General features: G+C 40.1%; 1 protein-coding gene across 2 annotated transcripts; it reads left to right on the top strand.

Annotated features, from left to right (window-relative positions):
- The first annotated feature begins 4,273 nt into the window (after positions 1–4,273).
- On the top strand, positions 4,274–19,777 carry BNIP3L (BCL2 interacting protein 3 like). Of its 2 annotated transcripts, none has more exons than XM_056362801.1 (6): positions 4,274–4,297; positions 10,398–10,584; positions 12,309–12,381; positions 14,214–14,317; positions 15,103–15,252; positions 16,527–19,777. In XM_056362801.1, the coding sequence occupies exons 2-6, from the start codon at positions 10,418–10,420 to the stop codon at positions 16,573–16,575; spliced, it is 543 nt and encodes a 180-aa protein (XP_056218776.1). In that variant the 5' UTR covers positions 4,274–4,297; positions 10,398–10,417; the 3' UTR covers positions 16,576–19,777. The 2 variants fall into 2 exon arrangements, with proteins under 2 accessions (XP_056218776.1, XP_056218775.1); XM_056362800.1 differs by lacking the exon at positions 4,274–4,297 and adding an exon at positions 4,900–5,102.
- Positions 19,778–21,121: the final 1,344 nt, after the last annotated feature.

Below are 21,121 nucleotides of genomic sequence, written 5' to 3'. Positions count from 1 at the left end.
CTACTCACATGGCATGTGACTAATTTTACTCAAATGACTACTGGCTAATAGTTAAGGAAACAACTTGAGTAACATTAATCATGTGTATAGGTGTCTACAGGATCAGGTCCAAGGATTATTTTTTATTTTATCGCAAGGGCAAAGAGGTAATTAGATGCTGCTTTTGCATCAAAGCTGGTAAAATTCATCTCCATTTTGTGAAAAACTGCGTAGGTTTAATAACTGCTATTTTGGGAAGACTGAGGGTCATGGTATTAAGACTGCTGCTCTTGTGCGTACCTGTATCCCAAACGATGCACTGAATACCTGAAAATTTGCTTAGCACAGACATAAAAGGAAGCGAGGGCGTGAAGATGGCACAGAAACGGAACAGGTACATTTCACACAGAACAGAGCGCAGCCTCCTAGCAATACTACATTAAAGCGAAACTGCCTCTTGGACCTCAGCTGTGCACATGCTGGGACGGAATCAGGGGTTTTAAAGCTAGTTTTAGGAAAGATTTTTCATTTGGTCAGTAGCAGTGATCCCTGGCATGTCATCTGAGGTTTAATTTATCCTCACCAAAACCAGCTACTGACTTTGGTGTCATACTTATCCAACTAGATAATTCTCTAAGCACACTGTCCATTGGCATATGCTGTAAATCTTATATTTTATTAATAAAAGTATGCATAGAATACATTTTGTCAGGTTGCTTTTTATCCTTTTTCCTGTCCCTCTCCTTTTCTCTGTTTACAGGTATTTTTGAAATTACTGATCTCTTCCCTACTGCATGCTGAGCAGTGCCCCATTCTACTAGCTTCTGTGTTGTGACTTCCAGGCCTTCTCCTAAGCAGCGTGCCAGGTGGGAGGGGGGATGTTGCACCAACACACAGAGTTATGGAAAAGCAGCCACCACCCCCACCCCCAGCAGTCTCTTCCAGTGCCCAGTGAAAACAGTGCAAGCTCTCAAGTCTCAGTATTTGAATACTAGACTAAATACAGGAAAGGAGGTTCTGTTCCTTTGTGTTGTGTCTTGGAAGCCAGTTATGGTACCTAAATGCCAACATCAACCACTTCAGTTGTTGGTATCTGCAAGATTGCAGCCGTGCTCTGAACCACAGTGATGCTATTGTCGACAATTAACGTTCAGCATAAGCCGGTTATCCACGGGTACAATGCCGAGGTGTAGGCAAGCTCTGTGGCTCAAGTCCCTTCACAGTTTTCCTGCTGAGAAGGATCTGCTGCCTTGATAAACTTGTTGAATACGCAGCAATACCCTGCTTCCCCTTACTGCTCTCTTAAGGCACAACTTCCACTCCAGCACTTATTTAACTACATATTCTTGTATTCTCAGCCTTATTAGAAAAAGCTCAATTAGTGCTGGTAAGGAAAAACCTGTACTTCTTCCCCTCTTGGAGACGGGCCACGGGATGATGGAATACTAGTTTTGTGGGGTTTCTTTTATTATTGTCTGCTCTGGAATGTTAGCAGGACAGAGCTAAGAAGTAAGTTCCTGGGCACTGGTTTTTCAGCCCTTCATCTTGGGCTGTAGGGAAGGTGTGTAGCCTCCCAAATCCCAACAGACACTTCTAACTGAACAAAAGGTATTTCCTTTTGCCCTTTCCTATGCAATTAATTGTTTTAAGTTGAAGGATCGGCATACTGAATCAAGGTGCAGAGAGGTGTACTGAAAGTGAGATTGCTGTAATGACTATCCTTGTCTTGAGTGATTTGTCTGTTTGCTCTTGGCAAACTTCTTTACTTAACCTGGTACTGAAAGGTTTGGGCTTGTAAAAATGAGCAGTGGAAAAAAGTGATAGCAGTGATGGGAATAGAAACAGAAAATGTTCCTTTCTGCTGTGATACAGCAGAGAATCTAAGAAACAGCGTGAATTCTATTTCTCTCAAAAAGCTACCCTTGAGCTTTAATAATCTCAACCTTTTGCAAACAATCTATTATTTCTCTTTTACAAGAGAACAGTGTTCACAGTTTTTTTCTGATGCAGTTTTTTGTGTGGGGGTGCTCTCTACCAGGAGGCAAGATCTTACCAGAGAGAGATGGATGCTTCAGAAATGCAAGGGATCAAGGTTAGGTGTTGTGGCTGTCCCTTGAAGTCATCTTTGGAATTGCCAGTCATCTGCAAGGACTTTGATCAGTTGTTCCTAAATAAAAAATAAAAGAAAAGCATTCCCAGTACATATCATCGCTACCTCCAGCATAAAGACACCAAAAGAGGTGTGCAGGGAAAGGACTGCCTTTGTGTTTCCCACATGCTGGGGTGGCATCCATCTTAGCAACAGGTTAGCAGTTTTTTCCAGATTTGGGGCATAGAAGTACTAAATGAATAAAATAAAAGTAATTGCAGCACATTTTAAGACTTTAGATTGTTTTTTACCTAAATTGCTTCCAACATTTAGAACATCTTGGAACCATGAGAATAAAACTGGGAGAGGCTTTAAGATAAATCAGGTGGCTTGTTAGTTGTTTGATTTCAATCAAATTAAAGGCTTCTTATAACTTTCTAGAAGAAAACCCTTTTTATTGCACTTCAGTACAAAAGGCTTTCCCAGGAGTTTATGGCCATTGTTTCTCTTCTATTAACATGTGGTTTTCTGCCTCTCCAACCTTGCTATTGTCATAGCATTTTCCATGCAAGGATTCAAATTACTTTACAAACATTAATTACATCATTCAACTGACTTAAGGAACCTGTGTAGTGGTTAAGAGCACAGGGCTGAAAGTCAGGACTTGTGAATGCTATTTCTGGCTCTGCATTGACTCACTCTGTAATCTTGATCAATTTATTTCTGACTCAGAAATTCTAATAGTCCCACTTTACTGATAAATATTCATACCGCAAGTATTATAGCAGATGCTTCCTGAATGATGGGGATGACAAATACTCGTGATGCTATCCTGTGATTGTTAGGGTTGCAAAGTGGGACAGGATTACCTAGGCAGGTTTTCTATTCAAAATCCTAAGTAGCTCATTGTTCTGATTCCAATCTAGAATGTATCTGCGGCCTTTCTACCCATAAATAGCTGTTTTATTAAATTATTTGAAGCATTGCTTGCTTTTTGCTATGTGTAGCTAATTCTTTTCCAGTGATATCCCAGAGAAATCCAGGTTTTCCACAAGGTTAGACATCTGGTACAGTCACGCAGGGTATATGGTCAATTTGCTAAGAAAGGTCAGTGTTATGGAAGGTGGATTTCTAATGCCGATGCTTGTCAACACAGCATAGATAAACAGAAGATGAGAAACGTTTGAAACCGGTATTATAGTATGGGATGACTGTGACAACTGTACATACAGGCTTTTCTCTAGCTTTAAATAGTTCTGACACAAAAGTTACTTCTTTCCATATGTAACAGGGAGATGACAAAAGAAAGGACATTAATGGAACTGTATCTGCGTGACTTCAGTCTCTGATCATATTACTGTTACTGGACTCCTACTGTGGGTACAGTAACATAAAAGACAATTTATTTTCTCTTGGCTGCTGATGGGGTGGGGTTTATGATATAAAAGGCTCCGTTACCACTGTTGGGAAGCAAAATGCTCGTATATAGATGTGCGAGATGGGACTTAAGGTACAAAGTTGCCCAGAAAGACTCTAGGCCTCAAAATAAACCTTGAGCTTTAAGTGATGTCAAATGGAATGAAGTTAGTAAACATCATTTCTCAAGCTGTGAAGGCAAATTAAATAATCACCTGGGAGGAAGTTAGTCTTGCTGGTTCTTTCTGTTAGAGAATGTGAGTGAAAAAGGAGATCAGAAACAGAAGAATCTTAGTAAAGGGTCTGCTGAAGGCCATACCAAGTACCTATGCAATGTTGCTCTGCCTTGAGGAATTGACTGGCTTGATTTGCAAGATAAAATGAACTCTGGAAATCTTGAGATTAATAATTTAGAAGAGCCTTGTCTTCTATACGTGATTGTTTGACTTAGAATAGGTACTTGGTACAGAAGCTACCCATGCTACAAATGAATAAACCTCAGCAGGGTAAGGTAGATGTTTGCATCTGTATCTCACTGCATTTGAATGTGCCTTCCCCAGAATTCTGCGTTACTCCCATGCTCAGTACAGCTGTATGTGCATAAATAGCCTAAGGGTGCCTCTTCATTTTCATACTGAAAGGAAACTGCGGTGCACACTAATTTCACTTTTTGTAGCTGTGCTTTTGCATCCCAGTGCAGAACAAGCCCTATTTCATTACACACATGCCATCTTCTCTACCTTAACTGTCTGCCAATAATGAAAAAACCTGCCACGCAGAGGTTGGTTTGGCTCCTGAACACTATCATTTCAGGTGGGTATTAAACCTTAAAGACCATTAGTTCTTACAGAATGCCTTGGCTCTTATTTTTTGGACCTGCTCTTGGCTTAAAATTACCTGAGGCGAAAGCAAGCCTGATGTGAGAGGAAGCGTTGGGAGCCCACTGCGCCACGCAGGTTTGACAGGTTACCTCACACCCGCTGCGCCTGCGGAGGGGGATTTGTTGCACTCCCTCATGTGGAAACTCGGCTGAGCTGGGGGCCTGATGGGCACCGCGACACGGGTTCGCCTGTGCAGGCCTGTGCAGGCTGACCTCGTCCTCTCCGGGCGCGGAACGGCGGCCGCGGCCTACGCCGGGGCTGGCGGGAACGCTCTAGCTCTCTCTCCTGAAGGGACACTGGCGTCCCACGGCTCCAGCGGGGCGGGCCGGCCCGCGGTTCCCCGTGACTGGAGGCGGCCAGCGCCGCGCAGGGCCCCCCGGCGCCCCCTCCCCTCGGCGCCCGGCCGTGGCGCGCAGGCGCGGCGGCGGCGGCGGGACGTGCGCAGGCACGGAGAGCGCCATGGTGCGCGGCACGCGCCCCGGGCCGGGCGGCGCGTGCGCGGCGGCGGGAGGGCGGGAACGGCGCGGCCCGCGCCTGCGCGGTGCGAGGAGGCGGGGTGGCCGGGCCCGGAGCGGAGTCCGGGGTTTGTTGTTGTTGTTGTCCCAGCCTCAGCGGCTCCCTCAGTCGCCTCAGCCGCCGCTCCTGCGCCGCCATGTCCAGCCCTCATGAGCCGCCGCAGCACAACAACAACAACAACCCGCCGGCTGAGGGGACGCACACCGAGCCGGGCCTCAACAGTGAGTGCGGCCGCCGTTAGCGTCTGCAAAGGAACGCAAATGGGGCGGGGGCGGGGGGGACGTTGTGAGGGCTGCCCTGGGGCTGCGGCCGCCCTCCCTCCGCCTTACCCGGGCCGTGGAGCGGCTGTAATGGTCTCGGCGGGCTGCGCCGGCGGCCCGTGAGGGAGAGGCGGGTGGCGAGGCCTGAGGGGACCCGGGGCGGGCCGGGGCAGCGCCTCGGCGGGAGCTGCCTGAGGGGGGAAGGGGCGGTGGGGCGGCCGCAGGGCTGGGGGCTGCGCGCCGGAGCCGGGGCGAGCGCCCGGGGTGCTGCGGGAGGGCTGGGGCGGGGGCTCGGGCCGGGGGGTTCGGGCCAGGCTGGGGGGGTCGGGCCGGGCCGCCCCTCACAGGAGCGCTGAGGCGGCGGGGCTGGGGGGGGGGGGGGGGGGGGCGGGCGCGGGAGGGAGCTTAGCGGCGGGGCTCGGGGCGAGCCGAGAGCGGGAGCAGGTTTGTTTCGTGGTTAAACGGAGTTTATTCGGTGGCTGGTATTAAAAGCTAAGATGGGGATACAGCAGGGTAGGGGGAGGAGCGTGACTGTGGGAATGAGTTTATTCAGTGGCTGAGTCAATACCACTGACGTGAGCTATTTTCCTCTATATCCGGCATCTATGTCAGCTGCCCTGCTGCATCCTTTTGTTCCTCGGATAACACTGGTAGGGCACATCGGTGGGTTTTATGTGTGCTCTCCTACTTACTTGGCAGATGCTTTTCCCTCGTTTTATACAGCTGCTTCAGCGTGTCCTTTCATTTGTTTGTAATTATTAAGGATACTGCAGTTGAAGAGGTGAATAAATTGTATTAATCATTAACTGTTACGTTCGTGGTTTACAATGAAGTTTAACTGACCGCGAAATACGTTGGTTGGCTGATCTCCTGTAACTCAATGGGAATTGTATTAAAGAAGAATAAATGGTGCCTATTTCATAATGCTGCTGTTGTGTTGTGGCAACACTACCTCTTGTGATAACGATGGCAGTTTGCAGCAATGTTCACCTGAGTCAAATAGGTATTTTAACAAATTATTCAGGGCTGTTAGCGTATTAAAATACCGATTATGCTGTCTTAAAGTTGCAACATGCTTAGTACCTAACAATGCTTACTTCAGAAACTGCGATCTTTGTATTTTAAATGTTTCCTTTTTATTTTCTGTTAGTATGTTAACTTACTCTATGGGACACATTAATCTGCTGTAAAGTAGGAGCAACAAGAGATGAGTGCACTGTAAGCCTGTGCTGGATCTGCCCACGTAGATCTTACTGCTGGATCAGCACGTAAAGGCTTAGCAAAATCAATGTGATTACTGAAGGTGGTGAGCACAAGGTATGAGAGGAAATGTTTGATAGTCTGTGCTCCGTGAACAAAACATATGCAACCAATCAGCTCCATGTAGGCTTAGTGCTGCTTTCAGATGTTCAGCTGCTCCACAATGCTTTGGTGTTATAGGTACATTTTCTGCCATTATGTAAGCTTTCCAGTGAACTTTTTCAGGCTAATGAGCTTAGACACTTATTCATTTTGTTCTGTACGTCGTTTCTGCATGTTTAGGGCCTTTCATTCAAAGATCCCTTCGTACTTGAATCGAGGGTCAGAAGACCTGGGAGTAACTGAACCTATACTTTGTTGGGTTCACAAAAAAAAAGAAAAGGAAAAAAAAAAAAGGCTTGCTTGCACTGGGAATTCTAGATTCTTTGTGTATTTTAATTATTATAAAGCTCTGTTACATATTGACAAAAAGAAGAAATCCCACTTTAGGGAGGAACCCATCTAGCCCTGTCATGGAAAATCTGCTTAATAATTACCACTATGGGAATCTGAACAGCTTTTGTTTCTTCTTTCTCTTTTTCTCTTTCTTTTTTTTTTTTTTTGTTGTTGTTAATGGTGTACTGCATTATAGAAGTGACATCAGTTTATTCAAAATTACCATGGCTCAGGCTCCTTGTGAACTACTACTTTGGATTATTTATATAAACATATATGTAATATAGATGTGTATATAATTTATATATTGTCCTCGATATCTCCACCCCCCCCAAGAGAAATCATAGAGTGAATAAACAAAATGAGAAATGAGACGCTTTTCCTCCACACGTTTGGCTACTGTTGTTTAAACAGTCCCCCAGTTATGAAAAACTTGTAATTAAAGTCAGTGCATATCAATTAATAGCAAATTAGTTAGCCTTAAGAGCATGGGCAAAATTCAGACAATTTTGGAGAAAGATATCATTCATATAAGCAGCTGCTTGGGTTTTTTTTCCCCCCCAAAGTGTGTGTGATGTGATTTGTGAACGGAGGAAAATGCTGCTGCATTTCTTAACTTGACCATGTTTCCCATTTTACTGTCAAGTATAAATATGATAAAAACAAGAGTTCTCTTAAGAGCAGGTGATTAATGTAACTTTCATAGTTTTGAAGAAAGCTTGGGGCACACAGCGCTGGCTTACTACTTGGGCAGTTTGTTCTCAAATACATTCCTGTGCATCTTTTTAAAGAAGCAGAGATTTTTGTCCCTCTCATCAGTCTTTGAAAGTACTAGGGCTCTCTGAATCCCATCTCACAAACCGGTTGTGACTGCCAGTGGGAGTATGTAGCATGTTCTAGCTTGATGTCAGATTATGCTTCCTTGAATGTATTTTGACTCATTAAAAGTGAGGTCAGATGGAGAACGTGCTGCTTGTCATGTAAACTACTGCTCGACTCGTCGGGACTCTTTACTCACAGTTTAATTTGAATGTTCTTCCTAGTATGACCACAGCACATTTTAGATAAACGGCAAGTTTTGTCAGTCTGGGATAAATGTTAACAAAGATTTTATTTGTGCATAATCTTAAGTGCTGTGGAGGTGTGTTTAATAGCTGCATACTAGAGCAACCAGTTCTGATCATCTTCTGCTGGGCTTTTCCCTGCCTGTGCTTGTCAGAGGAAGACATCCCCTTGCACCTTTGGCCCCTGTTCCTCTCACGCTGTTTGTCGCTCACTGCTGATTTTTTAATAATAGATGTCTTTGCAGATCCTGAGCATTATAGTTTTCCCATTAGATGCTCTTTACTCCAAAATGGCTCTTGGGGAATGTATAGCCTTCTGGCCTAACTTGTCTTCTAACTGCAGGTGCCACGTGTTGAGTTTTTTTGCATGTGTGGCCCCTTGCTGTGAAGGTGTTGCTGCATGGCAAAGCCAGCTTCCTGATGTAGTTCTTAGAGCGTGGCCTTTTTACTTTGAAATTTAGACACCTGCAATCATCATAAATCTGAAATAATACCATCTCTGCGTCTCATGCTGACTAGCCTGAGCAAAGGCTGCCTTTTCCCAGTTAATGCTTCATTATCTGAAAAGCCCAGCATGTAGTACAGGGTTGGTGTACATCGTATGATTGTGCACACCCTAAATTCCTTGTTTGTGAATACAACTTGGGGAAACCAGACTGTAAACCACCGGCACTCTTAAGAGTATGATGCTTCCGTGGTCATCAGTATAATGGCATAGTTAATTGGTACAAAGGACAAACTCTGTTTCAGCTTCACAAAATCAAGCTGAAAACAGGTGAACTCGTTATGACATAAATCCCTTCCTGTGTCACTGATGCAGTTCCCAGAGCCAAAACTTTGCTGTAAAAAACATGTGCAGGCACTCTAAGGTGCATTTCAGAAGTCAAGCAATCAGTGTTAAAATTTAGAACCTGTAAAAACAGGGTTTAGAGTGTAGTTTTAGCTGTTGTATTCGTATTATCAGGCTTTCTTTTCTTGAATATTTTTGCCTCAGTAATGAAGATGTCAAAACTTAAAAAATCAATGAAACACAAAAAATGTGAAAGTGCTTGCCTTCAGGTGGTGTAAATTAAATTACATAGGAGTTGTGATGACATAATATATGTGTGCGAAATCATTATCTGACCAATAATGGGAAATAATGTTGCATCGAAAATGGTATGCTTTTGAGAGATTGGGAGATCTTTCTCTCCATAATTATGGCTAATAAAGTGGCTGTATAGTGAAATCGTTCTTGTTGTATGCCTACATGAGAAGGTTGGAATTGCAGTTCGGTAGGGAGTGTAGTTAAATATTTGGAACAGATAGAGCGGTAGAAGTCTATTCTATCTTTACGCTTCAGGACTTTACTGGTATATCTATGAATTAAGAGTGTTTCCAAAACTTGTTTGTTTTCACTAGTTTCCAATTGAAACATGTCACTAGTGAACATACCATACCAGTAAATATTGTTTTGCATTTAGTTAATCTGCACATAAAATACAAGTGAAGACATTTAAAAAAAATAAAAATACTCACCTGAAATATGGAGTATATGAACTTTTTAGCAGCTGCTTTAATCTCAGTGCACACATGGATATCCCATAGGTATAACTACAGAAAAAAAAAAAAAAGGGGTGGGTGGGTGGTGGAAACAGTAAATCTCAACTTGTGGGCTATACAGCCTTCCCTGGCTAAGGAAAGAAAAAAAAGGGGGAGAAAAAAAGAGGCTGAAGTGATTGCCATTGAAATTGCTGACTGTTATTACATGTGAGAGCTCTGGATTTCCCTGCTACTCCATTCTTTATCTTGGCTTATTAGCAAGTGAAATCTTTTAATCTAACTGCAATGAAATGCATGTTAGTGTGGTAGTTTGGCTGTGTGAGGAGACATAATGCCTGCCTCAAGCTTCTGATGTTTGAGTTGCGGTACGGTAGGATAGGAGGGGTGGCAGATGGTATTGAATGGGAGATGTTTGTCAGAGGGCCAGGGCAAAGAAAGTTGAATGAGGCCTGAGAATGGCAGCCTGCCTGGTGTAAATGAAAATCAGGGTTTGATTCAGGGCCTTTGGAAGTAGAGGGGAGAATAGAAAATTGCAGACAGGGGAGTTGAACAGTAGGGGGCTAGGGGATGAAAATTTTGTTCCAAAAAGGAGCGTAGATGTAGAACAGGGAAGCGGGGTGGCTAGTGTAATTGGCGATAAATAGGTAACTGAAGCTTCAAAACGCAGAGAGAAATGTGGCCTATTAAAGTATTAATACTTGAGAGGGGACATCTTGTTTGACTAGCCCCAGAGGTAGGTAGCAACCAAACATAACTTTTTAGGGGTGTGTTTGTTGGTGAAAGAGGAGGGAACATGTCACTCTTGTCTCCAGTACGTGTTTATGAGCTTTCTCCCAGCAGCAGTGTATGTTATCTGAATTCACCATATTCGTGGTTTTTCTGTGTAAATTGATAAACATGAGATGTGTTTTAGTTCCACTGCTTTTAATGAAATGACATCTGGCTGGCCCAACAGGTTCCTGGGTGGAGTTACAGATGAACGGCAATGGCAATAGCAACGATAATGGCAATGGGAAAAACGGAGGTCTGGAACATGTCCCTTCATCATCCTCCATCCACAATGGAGACATGGAAAAAATTCTCCTGGATGCCCAGCATGAATCAGGACAGAGCAGTTCAAGAGGGAGTTCCCACTGTGACAGGTAAAGAAATGTTTGCTGTCCTGCATGCAATTTATTGCAGGATTTATACTGTAGACGCTAATGGAGGGGGTAAAGCTTTTTCTTAGGTATAAGTTTGACATGCACCAATATTTGGAGTCCTTGCTGGCTCGTGGTAGTTGGCTGTAAAATATGACATCTGACTTGAAAAATACATTGTCGCTACAAAAAGCTAAGGAATCCAGCAGCGGGAAAGTCACGTCAACAACAGAGTTAAAATTCACATTGTCATAAATCACATATGGTATAAAAAATACCTAATTTTACTGGTTTCTTAATAATAATGTTATGTACACGTGCTTTGTATTTAGTTAAGCATAATGAAACACATCACTGGACTTAACAGGAAAAAAGATTGTCAGAATTTGTACTCCTTGCTTTCAGTATTCTGCTTTTTTTTCCTGTGAAGGCAAAATGTTTCTTGCCTAACAATATAATGTTTTGTGGCAGATGTGAGCATTATGATTTTCTTATGTGTTCATTATACCATTTTTCTTACAAGTTTTGGGGCATTTTTGGAAATCCTTGAGCAGTTTCTTTATATAATTTTTATTTGTCCTTCTGCTTGTGCCTCCTTTGGTTTTGCCGGGTGAATGCTGTCTGTCATGTCTACTGTGTAGCTTATAAAGTGGTTGATGGATGTAAAAGCTATTTAAAACTAGTGAGGCCTGATTTAATTACTGAATGTAGTAGAATGTTTGAAAATAATCCAGACCAGTACTTCAAATAGAATGGTTACATTTGTAGAAAATTAAAGTTTGTTACATCTATGTTGCTAAGAGACTAGCTCTCTCAGTAGTTTTGTACTTTGCAGTCGAACCAGGAATGTTTGCTAGATGGTGGCTGGATGGTTTCTTTTACTAGCAGAGGATTTTTCAGTCACCAGACACATTTGAAGTGAATGAAAACAGATTCCTTATTTTCACCTTAATTTTCCGCTTACTAATTTTTTGTTAAGTTTTTGTCCCCTTTTGGCAGTTAAAGTAATATACAGGAAAGGGGAGGTACTTTGATATTTTGCATTCTAAACAGTAAGTTGCTCTTAAATGTGGTGTTCTGGGTTCTTTTTTGGATGCTTCTAAAATACACCTTTATCATGAAAGCTTAAGTCAGGTTAAAAAGATGCCCTGGGCGTTCTATTGAGAGACACCTGCTTTGGTGCATCATAGAGCATTTTGTATTGTTCCTGACTTAAATTCTCTAGTGCTTCCTTGATCGAGGTGACTAATATCTCAGGTAGATTACCAGTTTTGTAATATTCAAAGTGAGGCTAACAAGAGGAGCATGTATTCTTGCCAAACATTAAAAGATGTTTTGATGTGTGATATTTCTGCATATAATGATACAAAAAGAGGTATAATTCACGATACTGGCAGTGTTACCTAAAAGAAGGAAGGGATCTACATCTTTTGTGTAGCAGCTGAAGTTTTGGGCAGTGCTTTCTTTGCTCCAGTGGAAGGACGGTCAACCCCGTTGAGAAAGGTAGAATTATAAGTGGGAAAAAGATGGAAAAGGTGAGGGGGTTTGGAAGACTTGCCAATAGTGATGTTTGTGATCTGAAGGGTAGCGTAGTGTGTAAGTCTTCTGAATTGTGTGCAGAAGTGCATGTGGAAATGATTCAGCTGCGATGCTGTTTACACTAATGATTCTTTAGATGAAACAGTGCAGTATGACAAAATGACATAATGCAATCAATTTTTCTTTAGCCCTTCACCTCAAGAAGATGGACAGATAACTTTTGATGTGGAAATGCACACAAGTAAAGACAGTAGTTCTCAGGTATTTTCTTCATTAACCTTTAAAATATGTTAACTTTTAAAAAATATATTTTAAAGTTGTGGCTATTGTATGTGGACCATGTATTTACATAGATCCCAAGTACTGGGAGTACTTGAGGGGTAGAGCAAGCTCTCTGTCATGTCAGAAGTCTAAAATGTTATGTATTTTACATGTCAGGAAAAAAAAGCATCACACTGCGGCTTGCTAGCAATTTACCTTTTTTTGTTCAGGAACCCTAAACTTGGTTGTTAGTTGCAGTACTAGCAAATGTATTTTACAAACCTTATTTATTCAAAATTTGGAGGTGTTCCTTAGTCATTTGGGTAAGGCTGTTTCCGTTTCCTCGTCTTGTACTTGGAGGTTTTTACTCAATCCTGTTTTTTATTAGAACTTTATATAGTACCTGCCTATAAATATAAATAGGTCTAGTAAATAATTTTTGTGCGCTCAAGCTTATGTCAGTTTAACTGAATTATCTTTTCTTTTAAGGCATTGTTTTCAGAATAAAGTTTTATTACATTAAAACACATTCCAGAACAATTATTTTTAAAAATGAGGGAGGGTTAGTGAACTCTGTTCAGGCTTAGATTCTGTATTAATTGAAATTTGACTTGTAGGATTAATAGCTTTGGAGTGAGAGGGGAAAATGAGGCTCCAACTCTAAAGCTGAGTAACGCCCTATTTAGTAGCAGTTACATTATTGTTCAACACTGCTTGCACTGTGTATGTGAAACCTATTTCGTTTTGTCTTTGAAATGTTAATATTTCTGCACAAGTTTTCAGGGTGTTCGGTTTATTGCTTTACCGATAGTCAGCTCACATGATAGTGAGTAATCTCCATAGTACAAACTGAGAGGAGACTAGTGCTGAACTCTTGGTTTAATCATTTAATAGAATTTGCTGTCTTCAGCAGTATAAATAAAAAGCATTCCTGGAAGAATGAAACCTCGCATTTAATGTTTTCAAAGACCTGGCCAAATAGTAGGGCTGTTGCAGTTCTGCCCTACAGAGCCAGAACGATCCCAGTGAGGTTGTTGGTTAGCGCTGCCAGCTCACTTTCATGACTGTTGTATTTGATTACTCCTGCTTTTGGTGTGGTTCCTACTTTAATGTTGTACGTGGTTTATCTTGTTTTACTAAAAACCACTCAGGAAATTGTTTAAATACTAAGGAAGAGTTTGTACTGAAGTCAGTAGCGTTCTCCAGTCCTTTTTAATTCAATTTTTTCCTATATGGTAACATTTGCATCTGATGACGTAATGTTAAATCTTTGGAGCAAGACAATTGTAGTGAGTGCTTGCCTTTCCCTACTGCACCTGGGATGCACCCAGTAGAAGCTGCTAGTTGTAAGTAATATAAATTTTAAATGACTAGTAACACCTTTAAAAAAAGTCAAAATACTGTATTTGAAACCTTTTTATTTGGTTGTCTTTCTGTGCTTTAGCCATGTTCTGTAGGCTTTAAATCAAATGCCATCAACTTTTTGCCAGTTGTAATTACACTTTAATATTTTTTGCAGTAATGCTGGTTTATTACATTTAGGATTAAAATAATACTTTTTTTCTGTTAGCCCTCATAAAACCAAACAACTTGCAATGATGTGGAAGGCCTGGGTCTAGTACTAGAATTTGTAGTATACTGACTTCTGCAGATCCTCCTCTTAGCATAATAAAATCTCTTCTAAATAATCAATAGGCCAAGAACACTCCCTAGTTTGTCAGGTGCCACCATTTGGTGCTTATCACTTTGCCACTGTTATTGTTGCTCTCAATTTAACACTGTAAAGAGGAGCTAATTGAGTGATGTGAGGCTTGTCCCCTGTATATTTTCAGTCTGAAGAAGAAGCAGTCGAAGGAGAGAAAGAATTGGAAGTTTTGAAGAAAAGTGCTGACTGGGTGTCGGACTGGTCAAGTAGGCCTGAAAACATTCCTCCCAAGTGAGTTAAACTTTTTTTAATGTATATTCTTTTGTATGAAGGAGAGAAGAATCGTAAGTCGCAATTGCATGGAATTACTCTGGCTCTCCAAATAAGATTGTCTTAGAAAAAATTTCTCTTTGGGGAGGCTAGAAAAAGTCAAAACAATGAAGTATGAAAATCTTAATAGCAACAGAATGACCTTTTTATTGAAAGGAGTATAAATCCACAGCAAGCTGATTACAAGCTTTCTTGACAAAATTATAATTATTGGGAGAGCTGGGTACTTGGAGCTGGGATTCATGGGATTTAGTTTTGGCTTATTGAATGGAATAGCCTTGGGCCAGTCTCCTAAATTCTCTGTACCTTTTTTTCTTTCTATGTAAAATATGTAATGTTCATCCACGGAAGGGGAAACGTTGAGATCCTTGAATGCAAAGCATTTTTATTAAAATAGAGGATGCTGTTTAATTCTGGCAGACTTCTGTGTCTCTGTTTGGAACAACAAACAAGGCTCTTGCTAACAAATCACATCCTGAAATTCCCTCTCTTGGACCTACCTCTCTCTTCAGCTACTGCTCCCTTTGTCTCTGTACTGTCTGTGTAAGTGGTCTCTCCACAATACCTCCTATTATTATCTTTGATTCCTTACACTGTGTAAGGGATCTCTTGCTTTGATCTCTAGCTCTTTGTACTTTTGAAAAAAGTGTTCCTACAGAGATCTGTGCATTTGTGTGAAGAGAAAAAAAAAAAAAGTAAAGAAACAAATCTTGTTGAATTTCTCCCCCCTCCCCCTCTTCTTTCAGGGAATTTCATTTCAGACATCCTAAACGTTCAGTGTCTTTAAGTATGAGGAAAAGTGGAGCGATGAAAAAAGGTGGCATTTTCTCTGCAGAATTTCTTAAGGTTTTCATTCCATCTCTGTTCATATCTCATGTTTTGGCTTTGGGACTAGGGTAAGTATTAACCTAATTTTCACTTCAACTTTTGCATCTGGCTTTGCTTTGCTGCTTTACTTGTATGCCAGGTGCCTGCTGAAAAGGGCTTTATCTAGAATAACTAGAGTATTGTTGCACCTTGCTCAAGGTAGACTTGGTGTACTTTTTGAAATGCAGGAAAACTTTGCAGCAGCTAAAACTTTGCAGCCATTTTAGTATGTTTTTTTTTCTAGAATAGATCGAGTTTCTTATATTGAAAATGCATGGCTTAGCATGAATTTGCAGATAACCTTTGCAATTATAGCATGTGTCATTTGATTATTCACACCTTCTACTTAAATGCTGCCGTTTATAATGTAGGGAAAGGAAGAACAGAATAGGTGGAAAACTGCTGTAACTTCTACTAACCATTACAAAAACAGGTTGTATGAATAATGATGCTGTAGTTCTGTGTGTATGGCACATACTCTGTAATTTTCAATGTCTAATGGTGCAGTTGCCTGATACTACTGAAAGTCAAGGATTGAATAGTTACAGAAAGATATGTGAACTACTGGATGTGTTCTGCAGGGTCAGCTGTGACTCTGCTCAGCAATGTTTTCATTGCCAGCGTAATCCAACACAGTCTCTCAGTTTGCTTAAGTCCTTACGTTATGTTTATCTGTCTTAGGTTCTTCTGTGTTGGGGCAAAGACGTACTTGAAATGTGTTTTTATTTAGCTTCATATTTGTTTCTGGGAGTGTAGTTCAGGTGTCTCTTTAAATTCTTTTAAACTGTCAAAGAAATTAGGAGGGTAAGAATATGTGAGAATGTATTGTAACATATTTGCACTGTAGCAAAATTGTGTGTTTCTGTGACGAATTAAATCTTGCCTGGATTTATTTGTTAGAGGTCAGTGTTTGCGTAGATCCTCAATGCTCAGTGTTTTAAAGCTCACCCCCTCCCTTTATAGGCAGTACTTTATTTGTTTTACTGTAACAACCTGAGAGTGTTGCTCAGCTGTTTCAGGAGCCCTGTGTCAGTTCCTCTACAAACAACACAAAAGCTTTGGGACTGGGGTTTTCAAGTGAGCTTGGGACTGGAAGAAAACCACTTTTACTTGATAGTCTCAGTCCTTCTAGGCTCATCTGAAAATCTCACTCTTAAGTGATTTTGTAGAAGAGAAGTCCTTGGAAGAATCTCATCAGATTCTGCTTTGCAAGACAAAGAGAACAGCTGAGCGTGTGAGGAGTGTTTGGAAAACAAGGGAGTATTTCTGTGAAATACGATATGCCTTATACTTTTTATTTCAGCATCTACATTGGAAAACGACTGACCACCCCTTCAGCCAGCACTTATTGAAAGATGGAGTGCAAAACCTGGAAATCCACGTGACCTGTGAAGGTGTTACTGTCTCATTTTAGTACATTTGACTTGAGACCATTTTAAGCATGACCCTGACTTCACCCTTTCCTTACATATCCAGGTTTTCGCTAACTCTGGAATTCAGTATTGTGTTGGAACTCTGTTGAGGTGTTTCGCTATCCACATTCTTTCCCTCTCTCCTCCCATTCCCCTGCCTCTTGGCCTGCAAGACACGTCAGAGTTGCTGAATGGAGTTTACAACTGTCTATATGTTGCAAGGGCTTCTCTCAATGCAAAACGCCACCAGCAAGTTTTAATTTTATCAGTGATGTTGTTGCCTCTTTAGTGCAACCTGACAAATTGCAGTTGTGCATGGTATAAATGTTGACTGTATTATGGTGATAAAATTAACAGTCTCTTTGGAAGAAAATTATTGATTGGAGTGAAAATGAATTTTTCTTTTGAAAAACAAGCTGGTTGTGATATAAACTAAGAAATCCCTGGCAATAAAAAACAGTTTAAATCGGCTTTTGGGGGAAGTGTACTTGGCCCCTTTTACTAGCTAACACCATTTGATTTGCAGGAGGCAAAGACTGCGTAAATTTTAAAGTAGGATTACTAAATCCATCAGCATATTTTAATACTAGGTAATTGTTGTAATCTTGTCTTTTCTATGAAGTCAGCTCCTTATTCCTTGTAGGAAAACCTGTCTGATGCCTAGAAAATACTAGAAAAATCGCATTGTTTGCATGTGAAGAAGCTTTTCTTTTCCTTACCTGTTTTCTTAAGGGAAAATTTTAAATGTGAAATTTTCCTTTTAAAAGTAGTTTTAAATTAAGGAAAAACCCAACAGCTGTAGGTGTAGTTAGACTCTGTATAAAAGGATATGATTCTGTTTGTTGTGGAACCATTTACAATTATGATGACATGGCAGTTTCAGGAAGTAAAGCGTTTGACTTAATCTTTTAGGGGGACAATCTTGCAGGTGCGTAAAGATTCAGAAGTTGTCAAGCTCTGAAATGTCTTCTGCAAATGAGTTTTCAATATTCCTATCTCTCATTGTTTACTGTACAATCTCCTTTGGGGATAAATGGAATCTGAAAGTCACTTGTGGTGTCTCATGTTAGATAGACTTCTCACTAATGTTGTTGAACTTTTATCTTAGGGAACATTAAACCTTGTCCTCCTTCAGTGACACTTCTTTTCAAAATGTGAAGCTTTAGTACCAAATTGTTAAAAAGCATCGGGGCAGTCGTGTCCTTAAATAGATTTTATTGGATTTCAGAACATGTAGCATGACTCTGAAGGATAGAATACTCTTTTTTTATATATATATGAATATATTAAAAAAATGATATAGAATTTAATACTAAGTATTTAGGGAACCAATGCTAATTTTAAAACTAGCAAAAATCTCATTTAATTAAAAAGTTCAGTAGGCTGACTTGTAGAAAATGATAAGAAAATATAGTCGGCCGGTATGGAGAGAACAGCTACCTGTAATTGTTTGCTTGCATCAGACTTTATAAAGTTGATTATTTGATACAGCAGTGATTGCTTGAAACAGTTGGTGCATAGAAGCTAAATCCCGATTGAGATTTGGTTTTAAAAGAACTTAGTTAGCTCCCAGGAAGTAAGAAAAGGTAAGTATAAATCCACTTCTAAACTGTATTTACTTTTATTCTCTACTTCTGAATGCTGTTAGAGAATGCTTTCAGGGTGAAAGGGCAGTCTAACAAAAAATTCTCTTGAAGACATCTTTTTTTTTCTTTTAGTTGTCAATACTAGTGGCACTTGAGTTGCCCACTACCGCGTATTTGTTTCAGGTGTGGATATTGGGTTTCACCCAAAGGTGAGGGAGGGAAGGGGGAAGTGGTGAAGGGTGTTTTAGATAGTACATCATTTTACAGTCCTAAAAACTGAGGGGACAGGAGAAAGGCTGAAACACTTTCAGTTCTAATTACAGCACCTTGTTTTGTATGGAAATTGGAATAGTCGAAAAACAGATTTTTACTAAGTAGGGAGTACTTTTTTTTAAAAAAAATTACCCCTTAATTAAAAGGTAATTCTTCTTCAGAATATCTGATGATTAATATTGCAAGCTTGTGGCTAGAGTATCAAGACAATTTATAATATTTGAAGGAGCCATGAAGTAAAAATTGTGAAAACTATAGATGAGGAATGGATACATGATCACTGTAACACTTGGTATGATACAATGCAGTATTTATTGATACCCTGCTATAAGCTTTGGATGAAAGCCTACAACTTCTAGTTTTACAGTGAACAGAAACAGATTGTTGTATAATTTGAAAAGGGGTTTCAACTATTGATAGTTGAGGTTTTGTTAAGATAAATGTTGTTTAAAAAGCTTTATACCTGTTTACAGTTTTGGAAAAAAAAATGCAGGCTTCGTTTTTCTTACATTCAGTGAAAACTGGCCTAGAATATTTGTAAATAGGGTCAAGAAAAAAAATGCATAAACTCGCACATTAAAAATGCAGCAGGCTAACTGCAGCAAATGCATATTTACTTACTGTTTTAAAAAGTGAAAGCTGAAGATTGTTCAAAATTCAAATTTTTTAATTGACATTTGTTGAAATATTGGAGTTAACTGAGCCAAAGTGATTATGCATTCTTCATAAATTAGTTAGCACTTTGTAACATTATATACAGTTTACAGTACATGTATAAGTTGTAGCTTATAAACATTTTGTGCCATTAAAGCTCTCACAAAACTGGTTGTCTGAAATTACTTCATGCTGCGCCTTTCTTCTCTTTTTCTTTCTTCTTTTTTTCTTTTTTTACAGGACTGCTTTGTATAGTGTTTTATGAATCTTGTGTTCTGGGTTACATGAACATTGAAGCTGCTGTTTATAGACTGGAATAATTTTTTGAAAGATTGCTTGGGTTTGGTTTTGTTTTTTTTTATTGACTTGGGATCATTCGCTTCTTTTCCTGAAGCACTTAATAAAATATTTCCATTGTCAGCATTGTATACCTGCGCCAAGTCCTCCAGCACCTTGTCAAGGAAAACTTCTAAAGCAAAATAATGTAGTGGCATATGAAATGTAAAGTAGAATTGATGAGATTTTGTATAATTGGTCAACTCTATTGTACTCCTTGTATTTCTCTTCTGTTTCCTAATTCTGTTAAATTTGCAGATTAAAGAATAAGGGACATAAACCCAAATTGTTAATCTGCCTCCATATTCTTGGTTGAAGAGCACGGGCTGTTTCTGGGAGTGTCGTGCGAAGAGTTGTTCATGCTAAATGTGAAATGTCATCATTCTGATACTGTTAACTGCCGATTTTAGTTACCTAGCAATTTTGTAACATGTTTTTAACGTAAAAATCCAAAGCATTGTGAAAATGAGATTTATTTACTTTTTCAGAGGAGTAAGATAAAATTAAAAATCCTGCTTTCAAAAAGGTTGGATGTTTGGGACTTACAGTGAAACTTGGGCCTGAAGTTTTGAATTACTAGTGCTATGAAACTGCTTTGGAGAGCAGGGTTATGGGGGTTTTGAGCAGATTGTTTCTCTACAGCCAACTGAGTTAAACACACTTACTTAGTAGGTGTTGCAGGGGAAGAAATCATTGTGCGCTTCAAAACTTCTCGTTGCAATGCAATGTCTTGCAATAGAATGAATACAAGATAATATTGCATAAAGCAGCAGTATCTTTGCACTGAGATTTTTCTGGTATAAATCACATTTTGATGGAGTTTGAAGACTCATTCTAGTACAAGAGTGTTGAAAGAAAAACTGAAGGGTTTTATTTACATACTTAATTTAGAGCAGCATAGTGATATTGCTTATCTGTTCAACTAAATGCAGCGTAGGTAGACAAATGAGCTGGGTAGTGTCTTGCTTTCCTCGGTAAACGGCACCAAGAAGCGTGTTTCGTGTTATGTTTGGGAAAGTTACTTTCTACCTTTACTTCACTACAGTGCACCTAGAGATTTAGCTAAGTTAGCTATTCACGTGAGGCTGACACGGGGTGTCAAGTCCTATTTACATTCTGTTGCAAACTGAAGTGTGCAAATATGGAAAGATTAGAATTTACTTTGAATTCTGTGTTTTATGAAAAAGTTCTATATAAAAATTTAGTTACACATTTGTGTGTGTGGATACATGTAAAAATTCTATCTAAAGATGAAATCCTGATTCTGTGCAAGTGTTTATAGGATCTTTGCCTTGTGTATAGTTATATATGAAGACTTCTTTGTGTTTTGGGTCTTGAAAGCCCAATAAAACGCTAGGGCTCTTGAACTATGCTGTATAGTTCATTCTTCACTTTAAAAACAAAACTGAAACCTTAAGATACTCCTGGAAAAATTTTGTGCTGCATACAGCATCCCCATGAAAAAGAAGAAGCTAAATTAATTTCTGTTTCATTAAATCACTCTTTATGTCCTGCACTGTATGTCAGCTTGCCCAGGCGCAGCTGACTCAGCCAAACTTCTGCTTGCCAGTACTCAAAGCATGATTAGTCTTGACGTTAGGGGGAGAGCGAGTGGTGGTTTTCCATTAAGGAAAGTA

The sequence above is a fragment of the Falco biarmicus genome, chromosome 18 (genome assembly GCF_023638135.1).
Source record: "Falco biarmicus isolate bFalBia1 chromosome 18, bFalBia1.pri, whole genome shotgun sequence".
Taxonomy (NCBI): domain Eukaryota; kingdom Metazoa; phylum Chordata; class Aves; order Falconiformes; family Falconidae; genus Falco; species Falco biarmicus.
Note: the sequence above shows the minus strand (reverse complement) of the source record. Positions and strands in the feature narration are given on the sequence as shown.

Coding starts and splice junctions, on each gene's coding strand:
- BNIP3L (XM_056362800.1), top strand. CDS start 5,018: ATGTCCAGCCCTCATGAGCCGCCGCAGCACAACAACAACAACAACCCG. Junction 5,103..10,397: donor CACCGAGCCGGGCCTCAACA/GTGAGTGCGGCC, acceptor CTGGCCCAACAG/GTTCCTGGGTGGAGTTACAG. Junction 10,585..12,308: donor GGGAGTTCCCACTGTGACAG/GTAAAGAAATGT, acceptor ATTTTTCTTTAG/CCCTTCACCTCAAGAAGATG.